The sequence below is a fragment of the Psammomys obesus genome, unplaced genomic scaffold (assembly GCF_907164565.1).
Source record: "Psammomys obesus unplaced genomic scaffold, mPsaObe1.curated_primary_1811, whole genome shotgun sequence".
Classification (NCBI taxonomy): domain Eukaryota; kingdom Metazoa; phylum Chordata; class Mammalia; order Rodentia; family Muridae; genus Psammomys; species Psammomys obesus.
Window position 1 is genome coordinate 16667550 of NW_026585580.1, and position 11594 is coordinate 16679143.

Consider the following 11594-nt stretch of genomic DNA (forward strand, 5'->3'; position numbering starts at 1 on the left):
TGTCGTGTAAGGGCGCGCTTTACGGCCGCGGGGACGCAGCGAGCCGGCGCCAGGGCCTCTCGGCCGGGAAGCAGGGTAGGCGGGCGAGGTTGATGCCCGGCGGCGGGGCGAGCACGGCGTCTGGCCGGCTTCTGTCCTCGGCGGATCAAAGAGGGGCGCGAGAGGCGGCGGCGGCGGTGCGGAGCGGCCCGGCGGGCTCGAGCGGAGGCCGAGGCGGAACAGGTGGCCCCGCGCCGGGGACTGGAGGCCCCGGGGGCCCCGCGGGCCCCGCGGGCAGGATGAGCCTGACCCCGAAGGAACTCTCGAGCCTGCTGAGCATCATCTCGGAGGAGGCGGGCGGCGGCAGCACCTTCGAGGGCCTGTCCACCGCCTTCCACCACTACTTCAGCAAGGCCGACCACTTCCGCCTGGGCTCGGTGCTGGTGATGCTGCTGCAGCAGCCGGACCTGCTGCCCAGCGCGGCGCAGCGCCTCACGGCGCTCTACCTGCTCTGGGAGATGTACCGCACCGAGCCGCTCGCCGCCAACCCGTTCGCGGCCAGCTTCGCGCATCTGCTCAACCCCGCGCCGCCCGCCCGCGGCGGACAGGAGCCCGACCGGCCCCCGCTCTCAGGTACAGCCCGCAGCCGGCTGTTGTGCGGGAGCTCAGCGGCCAGGAACATGCAGCCCTCTTGCAGAGGACCGACCCTCCCTCCCCTTCCATGCTTTCTTTCACTAAAGTAGGGGAGGGGTGGCCCAAAGTTGCAAGTTTTGTTTCTTCAAATTCACCCCACTCCATATGACCCCTCTCAATCAAAAAAGTCAGTACATAGTCCAGCCCACCGAAGAGCTGTCAGATGCTGCTCATTCCTCATTTTAAGGCCCCGAGCTATGCGAAGTTATAGCCGGTGACACCGAGTCTATCCCCCTTTTCAGTCTAGGAGTAAAGAAGTTGATAGCGAGAACCAGGAGAAGTGGCAGTGGCAGGCTGAAATCCACATTACAGGGGATCTGACAGCAGCCAGATCTTGGTCTGCTGTTTCTACTTCACTTTTAGAAGACGCACGTCTCCTGAACAGTATTGTAGTGTTTCTTTGGCAGCATTGCTGAGGTCAGGCAAAATTAGATCCGAGGATGGACCAGGGTTAGCCCTCTACCCCACAAACCTAACCCAGTCACAGGCTGCATTTTAGAATTTTTTTTAAAGTATATTTAAATTGGCCAGAACACCAAGCCCTAGAAGGCATTTCTGAATGCTATGATATATAAGCTTTAGCCTTTGCAGGAATTGAGGTATTCGATAACAGAAAATTCTCAGTAGTTACTAAAACCGTAAGTTTCATTGACATTTCCATTGATCTCAAGTGATATATTTGTTTATGGGCTTTCTAAGTGTATATATTCGATTAACTGGAACTCAGTTACATTTCGTTTGTAGAAATAGCTTGGTGTGGCAAGTAGCAAATGCTGACTTTGACCAGATTCAAGGTAATTTTTTAAAGTAACCATCGGAGAGAAATCGCTATACATTTTTATTTGCAGGGTTTTTGCCTCCTATAACTCCACCAGAAAAGTTTTTTCTTTCCCAGCTGATGCTGGCACCCCCAAGGGAACTCTTCAAAAAGACCCCTCGCCAGATTGCATTGATGGATGTTGGAAACATGGGGCAGTCTGTGGACATTAGTGGCCTCCAGTTAGCCTTGGCAGGTAAGGAAGGGCCAATGACTTGGGCATTCTTCTGTTTTTGAGGTCTGCCTCTTAAAATCACAATTGTTTTTCCTCAATTTACACTTTTACTTGTTTTTGTTTGATCCTCTCCCATGCTGTCCTGTTCCTGTCTTTTCTCCATCTCCCTGTCTGTCACCCCTCTCTCTTTGTTTGTGTGGCCTTGGCTATCCTGGAATTTGCTGTGTAGACCACACTAGGCTCTATCTGAGAGCTCTTGCTGATTCTGACTCCTGAGTAGTGTGTGTAAGGAAAGGTAGGCCCCACCAAGGTCAGCTCCATCCCTAATTATACCCTTCAACATTGGCACCCCCTCCCTCCCTCTCTCTTTTCTTTATTTTGTGTGCTTTTGGTTGACACCCCCAGCCCATCCTCATCTTCCCACCTCTGCTGTCCACCCTTGCTCAGACCCTTTCATCCTCGCATGCCCCTCTCACTTTGATATGTATCACATGTTAACTTTCTTACCACTCTTCTTAAAGCCTCTTTAACCCCTCGTGGTCCCTCTCCAGTTTCCCGGCATTTACATCCATTCCCACATTGTGTATATGTATATAAGCTAAGCTCTGCATATGCAAGGGAACTCTGCTTGTCTTTCTGGCAGAAGGGAGTGACTAAAGCTGTGTCCTCCCTCAAGTGGAAGCTGTTCAAATCCTTGTCTTCATCTGCTTCATGCCCTCCCCAGAGTTCACCTCAAGGTTCACATCCGAGCCAGGTGTAAGGACACAGGCCTGTAATTTAAGCTCTCAGGAGGCACAGGCAGTTGCGTTTCTATGATTTCTGGCCCATCCAGGGTTAAATAGTGAGACCCTGTTTGTAAACAACAAAACATAAGATAAACAAACGCACCCAAAATACAGATGATCTCTGTTAGGCTTGAAACAGAGCAGGCTCTGTCTTCTTTAAAAACACAAGTAAATAAGTTGCATTTTAGTGACTCCAAGTGGCAGAGATACATCATGAACAATCTGCTCATTTCACAAGTTTTATTTAAAATTCCCAACAAATCCCTGCTATATCTTGACTTCCCAACATTTGCCAGTTAACTTGTTTGGAATTTTCACTTCTCTCCCCATGCCAGCTGTCTGTCTGTCTATCTGCAGTTGGTGGTGTCTGGCTTGTTTGTAGTCTCTGATGTATGAGTCTGAATGTGTTACTTGTCTCTGCTATCATGTGTCTCAGTATTTGCCTGGTCTCATTATCTCTAACAAAGGGCTTTGCTCTATATTTAGTGGACAGCACAGAAAACATCCCATGGGCTGGGAATGAGGGATACTTTACAAAAATCCGTAGTAGATCAGGTCACTGACTCCAGCTGACGCCAAAGCAAGCATACTGCTGTCAGGGTCTATCTGTGTGTGCTGGATCCAGTTTTGTGCTAGATATTACCATATAAGGTCTCTTTCCAACTAATTTAGGATACAGCTCTGCGTTAGCTTATGTTGTAAGTGCAAGGGGAAGTGAAGTTGGTTGTTATATTGTTACCTTAAAGGCAGGTTAAACAAACAGGCTGAGTACGCAGCAGGTTCTTGGGTCGGGTCTTAGGTGACCTCCGGGTATATTATGTACTTAGCTGTGAGGCCAGCTAAAGCTCTAGTCTCTTAGAATGTAAGAGATATTTTCATAAACTCTATCACTTAAGCCCTCTGTTTTTGTTTTAATCTTTAAGAATGTTTTGGATTTATTTAAATATGTGAGTGTTCTGCCTGCATGTATGTATACACACTACATACGTGCTTAGTGTCCTCGGAAGTCAGGAGGGTGTGGGACCCCTGGAACTAGAATGGTTGTGGTCCGCCATGTTGGTGCTGGGAATAGGATGCAGGTCTGCAAGAGCAAGTGCTGTTAGCTCCCAAGCCAGCGCTAGCCCTAGTCCTGCGTCTTTAAAGTGAATCTGAAACATGCACTTCTATCTTCAGAACTATTATAAATTCAACACTGGCAATATTCTATCACTTGTGTAATGTCATAAAATACCATGACCCAGGCAAATTATAGGAGGGGAGGGAAAGATGAAGATATTTCCTTCATATCAAGTGGAAAGAAAAGCTAACATGATAAACAACTAAGAAGCTATATAACTAGGCTTTTCATGGGCCTAGAAACTTTTTCAGAACTGGAGATTTAGGCCAATTCATTACTCTTTCTTCCGGGCTCAGCAGATCTGTTAATTCACTATAACACAGCTTTAACTTGCTTTAGAGAAGCACTCTGTCCTGGCCCCACTTCACTGGGCAAATTGTCCTCCAAGGACAAATCAGAATTCAACACAATGATAGACACATTTAATTCTCAGAGTTTAGTCTGGTGCTTGACAGTCTGTTAATGGGCATCCAGGCCATCAGAGGTTCAGCGGAAACTGCCTGACCTGAGCCAGGTGCTTGGACTGCAGATAGTTACCCACAGGTGGCGGCCCTTCTTCCTGGCCTGCACGAAGTCTCTGGTGAGCAGCAGAGCTTTGAAGAAGCTGACTTTGACCACAAGGTCACTCTCTGTCTGAATTGCCTTGGGGAGCTTGAACTTGTAGTGGGCACTAGGTGCATTCCCTAGGAACTTGGCTTCCATGTTTTCTAAGAGTGTGGCCGGGACTCGCTCAGCTGTCCCTTGAAGGGTCTTCCCAGACTGCCACTGTACTTGGGGGAACATCCAGAACTCTTGGTCTCCAAGCTTCTCTCTGACTGAGAGGACAGGGTTCCTGTCTACTTACGATGCAAGGAGGTTCTGTCATTTTTTTCAGCCTCATATTCAGGCTCCGGGTTTGAACTGTCAGAATGCCTGCTCCCACGTCTCTTCCAGATCTTGCGCAATCCTCATGCCCTGCTCATCTTGTTCGTTATCATAAATGTCAGCTTCTTTACCAGTCGCTGAGTGTCATCCAGCTCTCCGCCGCCATCTCCTCCGGTGATGGGATCAGTGGCTTGGTGGTCAGCAGTGGCTGCCGCACACACAAGGCGCCCAACAACAAGTGCCATGGAGACCAGCTGCGTGAGGGCACAGCCTCCAGGGACGGACAGCAAAAACGTGGGCTACCTGTCCAGAGCCGGCCCAGCCGCCATCAGCCTCTAGCTGCCCCTAACAGAGTATGCCCTATGGACACCATCATCTTTCTTTCGAGTTAAAGTTTTTTGTACCCCCTCCCTGCTGTGTTCACGGTGTTCTCAGTTTTAAAACATTCTTTCTCTCCCCAGGCTCAAATAGCCTTGATTGTCGCCTCCACCTTCCAACTGCTGAGACTACAGGTGTATTGCCCCAGGTCTGGCTGAAATGCTTTAAATGTTTCTTGTCTGGGTCTGTTTCAGAACGTCAGTCCGAACTGCCAACCCAGAGCAAAGCTAGCTTCCCAAGCATCCTTAGCGACCCAGACCCGGATTCCTCCAACTCTGGCTTTGACAGCTCTGTTGCCTCTCGGATCACAGAGTCTTTGGTCAGCGGGCCAAAACCGCCTATTGAAAGTAGGTATAGAGGAGTGAATTTTATATTCTCACACACTCTGGAGTGTCTCAGTTTTTTTGTTTTGTTTTGTTTTGTTTTGTTTTTGATACTTTGTTTTCATTGAATCTGATGAGAGACTTCCTGCCTTACCATCTAGAATACAGCAGACAGAAAGCCAGTTAAGGCCTAGGATGTTTACTGTATGCCAACCTGGAGCTAGAAACTCAGATTTTACTACTGTGAGTCTGTATTTGTTTTAATGAAACAGTCTCATATAGAGCAGGGTAGCCTTGAAACCTCATGTGTGGCTGGGTCCTCCTGCTTCCTCTCACCCAAGTGTTGGGCCTATGGAGATGTGCCCATGTCTAGCTTTGCTTCTTTACTGTTTGGGATGAAACCCAGGACCACTTGTGTGGAAGGAAAGCAGTCCTCAGCTGAGCTGCATCTGCAGCCTGGAAATGGATCTTCTCTTACTCCCTGTCCAGTAGAGTCCTTTATACGTCAGCGATCTTCCCAGTACCTGTCTCTCAGTTTTACTGACCTGACAGTCCTTACTGTAATTGCCAGCAAACAAACAAACCCACTAAATTTGAACTAACCCAGCTGTACCATTTGTTTTTATCAGATTCTGGGTGGTTTGAAGACATTCCACATGGGGTGGGAACATCACCCCTCCCCACCCTCACCCCCCGTATCACAGTGCGCCCAGGACTCTGATGTTTCCAATATGACTGGATTTGGTTTACTCTGTGTGGCATAAATGGGTTTGCTGTTTGAAATTTCAGCTGGTTACAAGTATGTCTGCAGATGCATGGCACATGACAGTTTTTTGAAGGCAGGGTTATTCTGTGTAGCCCTGGCTGGCCTGGATGTACTCTGTAGACCTGGCTGGCCTGGAACTCAGGAACCTGCCTGCTTCTGGGTTTGATTGCAAGGGCCATCAGTCAACTATGTGAAGAACTGAGTGTTGCCACACCTCAACATCCCTGCCTCACAGGAGCACTTCTTGAAGTGCTGAAGGCTGCCTTGGTAGTGGCTGAGGAGATACAGCAGTTCATTGTGGTGATGTTAGTGGGGAATATTGGAGGTCTTTACTTAGTGATTGTTTTGCCAGGAAGACTTTGTCAGTAAATTATAGATTTGTCTCCAATTTGGCTGAGCCTAGTAGAACAAAGTGGCTTCCGTCCTGTGTGGGAAATGCTCTCTGGAAGGCTGGTGACGCGACTGGGTAAGATCTGCTCTCGTGACAAAAGAGAGCACTCACTGCTGTACACTAAACACAGTGGAGCCGGAGTCGGTCTCCTCTGTCACAGCTCAGGGGGAATGACATTTTTGTCTCCTTTCTTTAGCGGGGTTGGGTAGACAGGTAGGTGTGTCTCAGGTACTAAAATGTACAGTGCAGGTTGTCTTTCTTGAGACTGTTCATTTGGATAGAGCACTGTGGGTCCCTGGAGTTAGGCTGCAAGTGTTTATATAACACACACAGCAATCCACGGGGGCAGGCTGTGGGCCTCGGTTGCAGTAGTATGGGGTTTTAGCTTTCCTCCTGTGCAACCAAATGAAGTTTGGTGTTAGTTCAGAAGTACTAGCCGTTTATTTTAGTGTGTGGAGAGCTGACAACTTCACACCAGCCGTGAGTTGTGAGGATAGCTCCAAGCACTTCGTATAGCATTCTGAGGTCCTCAGTGCCGAAAAGAGAGAAAGAAAAAACAATCATAAAATTTTAGTTATAAGTTAGGTGTGGTGATGCGTACCTTTAATACTAGAACTTGGGGTATGCTTGCATTAAAACTCAATTCATGCTCATGTTTTCCTCTCCCTGAAAAGCATATTTGGTGTCTGGTATTATGCTGAGGGGCTGCATGTGCGTGCGTGCTCTTGGTTGTGATTTGAGTGGAGCTGTAATTTTATTTATTTATATTATGTAGATGAGTGCTCAAAATGAACTCAGGACCTCTGGAAGAGCAGACGGTGCTCTTCACCACTGAGCCGTCTCTCCAGCCCCCAAACTGTTGTCATGTCACTGTTGAAGTATGAGTTTTATCCTTTGTCCTTACTAAAGCATTCCTGTACTTCATTAACTGCTGTGCACATTAGGTGTGTACAAACGTTAGCTCCCAGGTAGTCATGTCTGACTTCCATCGCAGGCCATTTTCGGCCAGAATTTATCCGCCCACCGCCACCGCTCCACATCTGTGAGGATGAACTGGCCTGGCTGAATCCCACAGAGCCCGAGCATGCCATTCAGTGGGATAAATCAATGTGTGTGAAGAACAGCACTGGTGTGGAGATCAAGCGAATCATGGCCAAAGCCTTCAAAAGCCCTTTATCTTCTCCCCAGCAGACGCAGGTGTGTATGCATGAGTGTCCCCTTTGTGCCCACCTCGGGGTTTCCTTCCTGTAAAGTGAGGTGAGCAGTCGTAGGTGTGAGCCAGCAGGAGGAAGTAGCAGGTCTTTGCCACCTCTGCAGCTGTACTCTGGCCTTTCCTCACTGGGCAGTTTTGTGCTGAGGAGTGTGGAAGTCTAGTGAGTGAAAAGGTCATTTTGTCTCAGGAGAGGTGGGGCAGGAAGGGCCTCAGTCCAGCGCACTGTTCCGGGTGCATGCGAGCTGGCACATCGGCTACATGTGCATTAGGCTGCACAGTGACTTCGGGCACTACAGTGCTATGGTGTTCAGTGGTAGACTCGGCATGCCTCTCCTGCTGACCAAGGGAACAACTAGACGGAGCACAGCCAGCCTGTGGTTGTGGATTTTATTAGATCTACACACTTGCAAGTTAGAACTGGTAGGAAGATACGGTTACCGCCAATCCAGTTGATCATTTAGACTCTGCACTTTTAAAAAGACTTGATTTAGGTGTGTTTTGTCTGTATGGATGTCTGTGCACCATGTGCATTCAGTGCTCACAGATGCCAGAAGGGGCAGCAGATCCTCTGGAACTGGAGTTACAGATGTTGTGAGCCTCCCTGTGGGTGCCGGGAATCAAACCCTGATCCTCTAGAACAGTGGCAAGTGCTCCTGTCCGCTGCACCATCTTCCAGCCTCCCCCCAAATGTTGTTGAAGTGACGTAGTGACAGTTGTTTGTACTTCCAGTTTGCTGTTGGACAGTCATGAAACATTCCTGTGTGGAATATACAAGTAGATAAAAGAGGATACAAAGTTGGGCACGGTGGGTGCCTGTAATCCCAGCACTGGAGGCAGAGCTTGAGAGTCAGGAATCAGCTCAGGCTCTACAGATAGGGAGCCTGAGGCCAGCCAGGGCCTGGGGACCTGGCCTCGAAATTGAATTTAAAATAAAGAAGTATGTATTTGCACAAAGAAAAACATTTTTCCCATCTCCTGGCATTGCAAAGCGTGGGTGACTTACTGTAAAATACGACAGGCAGAAGACAGGAAGTGTTTCCTGCCATCCTTCTGGGTAAGACAGAGCGTGACTAGGTGAGCCTCACATAGCCTTGGACTCGCTATGCAGCCCAGGCTGGTACCTCCTGCTCCATGGTTATGTCACTGATGTGTGCTGCCACACTCAACTTGTTTGTGCTTTTGGAGAATTTTAAGAATTGTTATTTTTTTTTAAAGAATTACTTATTTATTGCACATGAATACTTTGTTTTCATGCACACCAAAGAGGGAATCAGATTCTATTACAGATAGCGAGCTGCCATGTGGTTGCTGGGAACTGAACTCAGGACCTCTGGAACAGCAGTCAGTACTCTTAACCACTGAGCCATCTCTCCAGCCCCAAGAATTGTTATTCTTAATATTTATTATTATGGTCATACTGTTTCACTACCAGACAAAGGCAAGGCTGTCATGTCTAGAGGAGTGGTTTTTTAAGTTGTCTTTTATTTTTGTATCGTCACAATTTAGATCTGAAACTATATGAAGACATGGCTTTGAGGAAAAAGATTTAATAAATTAACAACGATAATTTCTTTAATTCTTATTTTAGCACTTGGTCTGTGTGCAATTCTAACATGACTCAGGAATGTCTCCATTTGTTTTGCTTAGCTCCTTGGCGAGTTGGAGAAAGACCCCAAGCTTGTGTACCACATTGGCCTTACTCCAGCGAAGCTTCCGGACCTTGTGGAGAACAACCCTTTAGTCGCTATAGAAATGCTGCTGAAGCTGATGCAGTCAAGCCAGATCACGGAGTACTTCTCTGTCCTGGTCAATATGGACATGTCCTTACACTCGATGGAAGTTGTCAATCGGTGAGTGTTCCACCAAAGGCTGCACCAGCCCCGACTAAATTACCTCAGGCTTGAAAGGCTGCAGCGGTTTTTTTATTTCTATTTTTTTTTTTTCTGATCCTGTTGAATGCAAAGTGATCCTTAGTGTTGACTGAATTTGTAAGAACTCAGTTGTTGAATTTACTTCACTGTTGTCTGTGCCCCTTACAAATCCAGGTATTACACTCGTCAGCCCGGCTGGCAGCAGGCACGTGTGGTCGGAGCGGACCTAGGTGTGCTGTTGGGGTTACTAGTGTTCTCCCAGCACTTTTTGTTGTTGCGATAGTCTGGGTTTAGCCCAGGCTATCCTGAAACTTGCTGTGTGGAAGGCTGGCCTATAACTCATGGAGATCCACCTGCCTATGGCTCCCAAGTGCTCGGATGTTTTGTGGTATCCCAGCTCTTTCTTGACTTTGCTTACTGATCATCAAGGAAGGAATGTGTTCTTCCCGTTGCTGTGCTCTATACAATTTTCATCTTTTCTTTTCCTTATAGGTACATCTTATGTAAATTTTGAATTAAACGTGTGTAGGATAGGGTATTATTTTGCTGAGCTAGTTGTTTTGTGAATGCTGGATCATGGGTGTGAATCAGATCACACTGTTTTCAGCATCCACATGAGTTGGCAATTATTGTAAACTTGAACTAAAGAATTTGTTACATCAGCTGGTGACAAAAGTTGGCTGGTCGAGCTGTACATATGAGTGGAGGAGAAAAGGAAGCGGGAGTTTTCCAGTCCCTTTGTAAGACTGTCGCTGGCTGGCTACTTGTTGAAACCATGTTGCTCACTTCCACCTCTCCTTGCTGGGACCTCGTTTATTGTAGTTGCAACTGGCTAAGTTCTGCCTGTGGCTGAAGCAGTCTGAGTGTTCACGCACCCTCACTGCATTCCTGTAGCACTGTCTTTACCAGTCAGCCAAGTCCTAGTTTTGCTTGTTTTCTAGCACCTGTCATAACTTCCTAAGGATGAAGCGGCCTTGCTGCAGATGCACTGATCTTGGTGTGAATAGTGGTTGGTGGCAATATTCTTACACTACTTCAGAGCCGTCTGTTTAAAGGCATATAGCTTTAGAAAAGGCAGCATGGATTCATTCTCCTTTTCAAAGTCTGTAGGTAAAGGTTCGGAGTAGCCAGCCCCGTGTCCTAATGTGCCCTGACTCCCTAACATTCGCTTACTTCTTTGGAAAGTGCTCTCTTGATCCGCAGCTGCTGAGGCTTCTTCCCATGTTACTGTGTAACAGCTGCCTCCAGCCAAGCCTGCTGGCTTTGCTCAGTTCTCAGTAAGGCCTGTTTTCTGTTATATCAGCTAAGTAAGTTTTTAAGGCTTTACCAGGGTCATGTTACTTTCCAGAACTCCATTTTAGTCTGGTTATATGTTATGCTGTTACTGTACACTTCATCAGACACAGTGCCTGTCCTACTAAGTTTTGAAAGATGGCTGCCTACTTAGCCCTGGGACTCATGATGTAGGCCCGTCTGGCCTTGAACTCCAAGATCCTCTTGTCTCTGGTTATTAGAGTTTGGAAGGGGGCAAGACCATGAAAGCAGTAATCCAGCCGGAACTTTCAGGGACATGGTGCTCATTGCTTAGTGGAAACTAGAGTGTGATTCATAAGCGTACGCTTATCAGAAGTGTCAGAGGGTTCAGTGGCTTTTGGGTTTAAAAACTAGAGAATTGGGTCACATAAATTTTACTAGATGACCTCAGGGAAATTTTAACTGCATGATTACAGTACTTCTCAGTACTAGCAAACACAGTTAACAGCTTAGATTTTCTTTTGTGAAACAGACTAACTACAGCTGTTGATCTGCCTCCTGAGTTTATTCACCTCTACATATCGAACTGCATCTCCACTTGTGAGCAGATTAAGGATAAATACATGCAGGTGAGTAGAAACATTTGTAACGTCAGTAGCTGTCGAGAAAGGAGTTTCTAAAACTTGTTCTTTTTCTGATGCAGAACCGTTTGGTGCGCCTCGTCTGTGTGTTTCTCCAGTCGCTGATCCGCAACAAGATCATTAACGTGCAGGACTTGTTTATTGAAGTGCAGGCCTTCTGCATCGAGTTCAGCAGGATACGGGAAGCCGCAGGCCTGTTTCGATTGCTGAAGACACTGGATACTGGAGAAACCCCTTCAGAGACCAAACTCTCAAAATAATACCTCACAGACCCGCTCTTCTGTTGCTCAGCTGTACTTGGATTGGCGTTTAAAACTTGTAACTCGA

The 11594-nt window shown here is 47.4% G+C and overlaps 1 protein-coding gene and 1 pseudogene across 1 annotated transcript; one reads left to right on the forward strand and one right to left on the reverse strand.

Annotated features, from left to right (window-relative positions):
• Cnot11 (CCR4-NOT transcription complex subunit 11) lies at positions 1-11594 on the forward strand. Its single transcript, XM_055607383.1, has 7 exons — positions 1-612; positions 1521-1685; positions 5003-5155; positions 7283-7485; positions 9149-9351; positions 11159-11255; positions 11330-11594. The coding sequence occupies exons 1-7, from the start codon at positions 93-95 to the stop codon at positions 11525-11527; spliced, it is 1539 nt and encodes a 512-aa protein (XP_055463358.1). The 5' UTR covers positions 1-92; the 3' UTR covers positions 11528-11594.
• Positions 3837-4758, reverse strand: LOC129677597 (39S ribosomal protein L46, mitochondrial-like; annotated as a pseudogene).

What these genes read in the sequence shown, in the direction of transcription:
- Cnot11 (XM_055607383.1), top strand. Translation starts at nt 93, where the DNA reads ATGCCCGGCGGCGGGGCGAGCACGGCGTCTGGCCGGCTTCTGTCCTCG. An exon ending in GCCAAAACCGCCTATTGAAA is followed by an intron (nt 5,156 to 7,282) that starts GTAGGTATAGAG and finishes CTTCCATCGCAG; the next exon opens with GCCATTTTCGGCCAGAATTT. An exon ending in CTTCTCCCCAGCAGACGCAG is followed by an intron (nt 7,486 to 9,148) that starts GTGTGTATGCAT and finishes TGTTTTGCTTAG; the next exon opens with CTCCTTGGCGAGTTGGAGAA.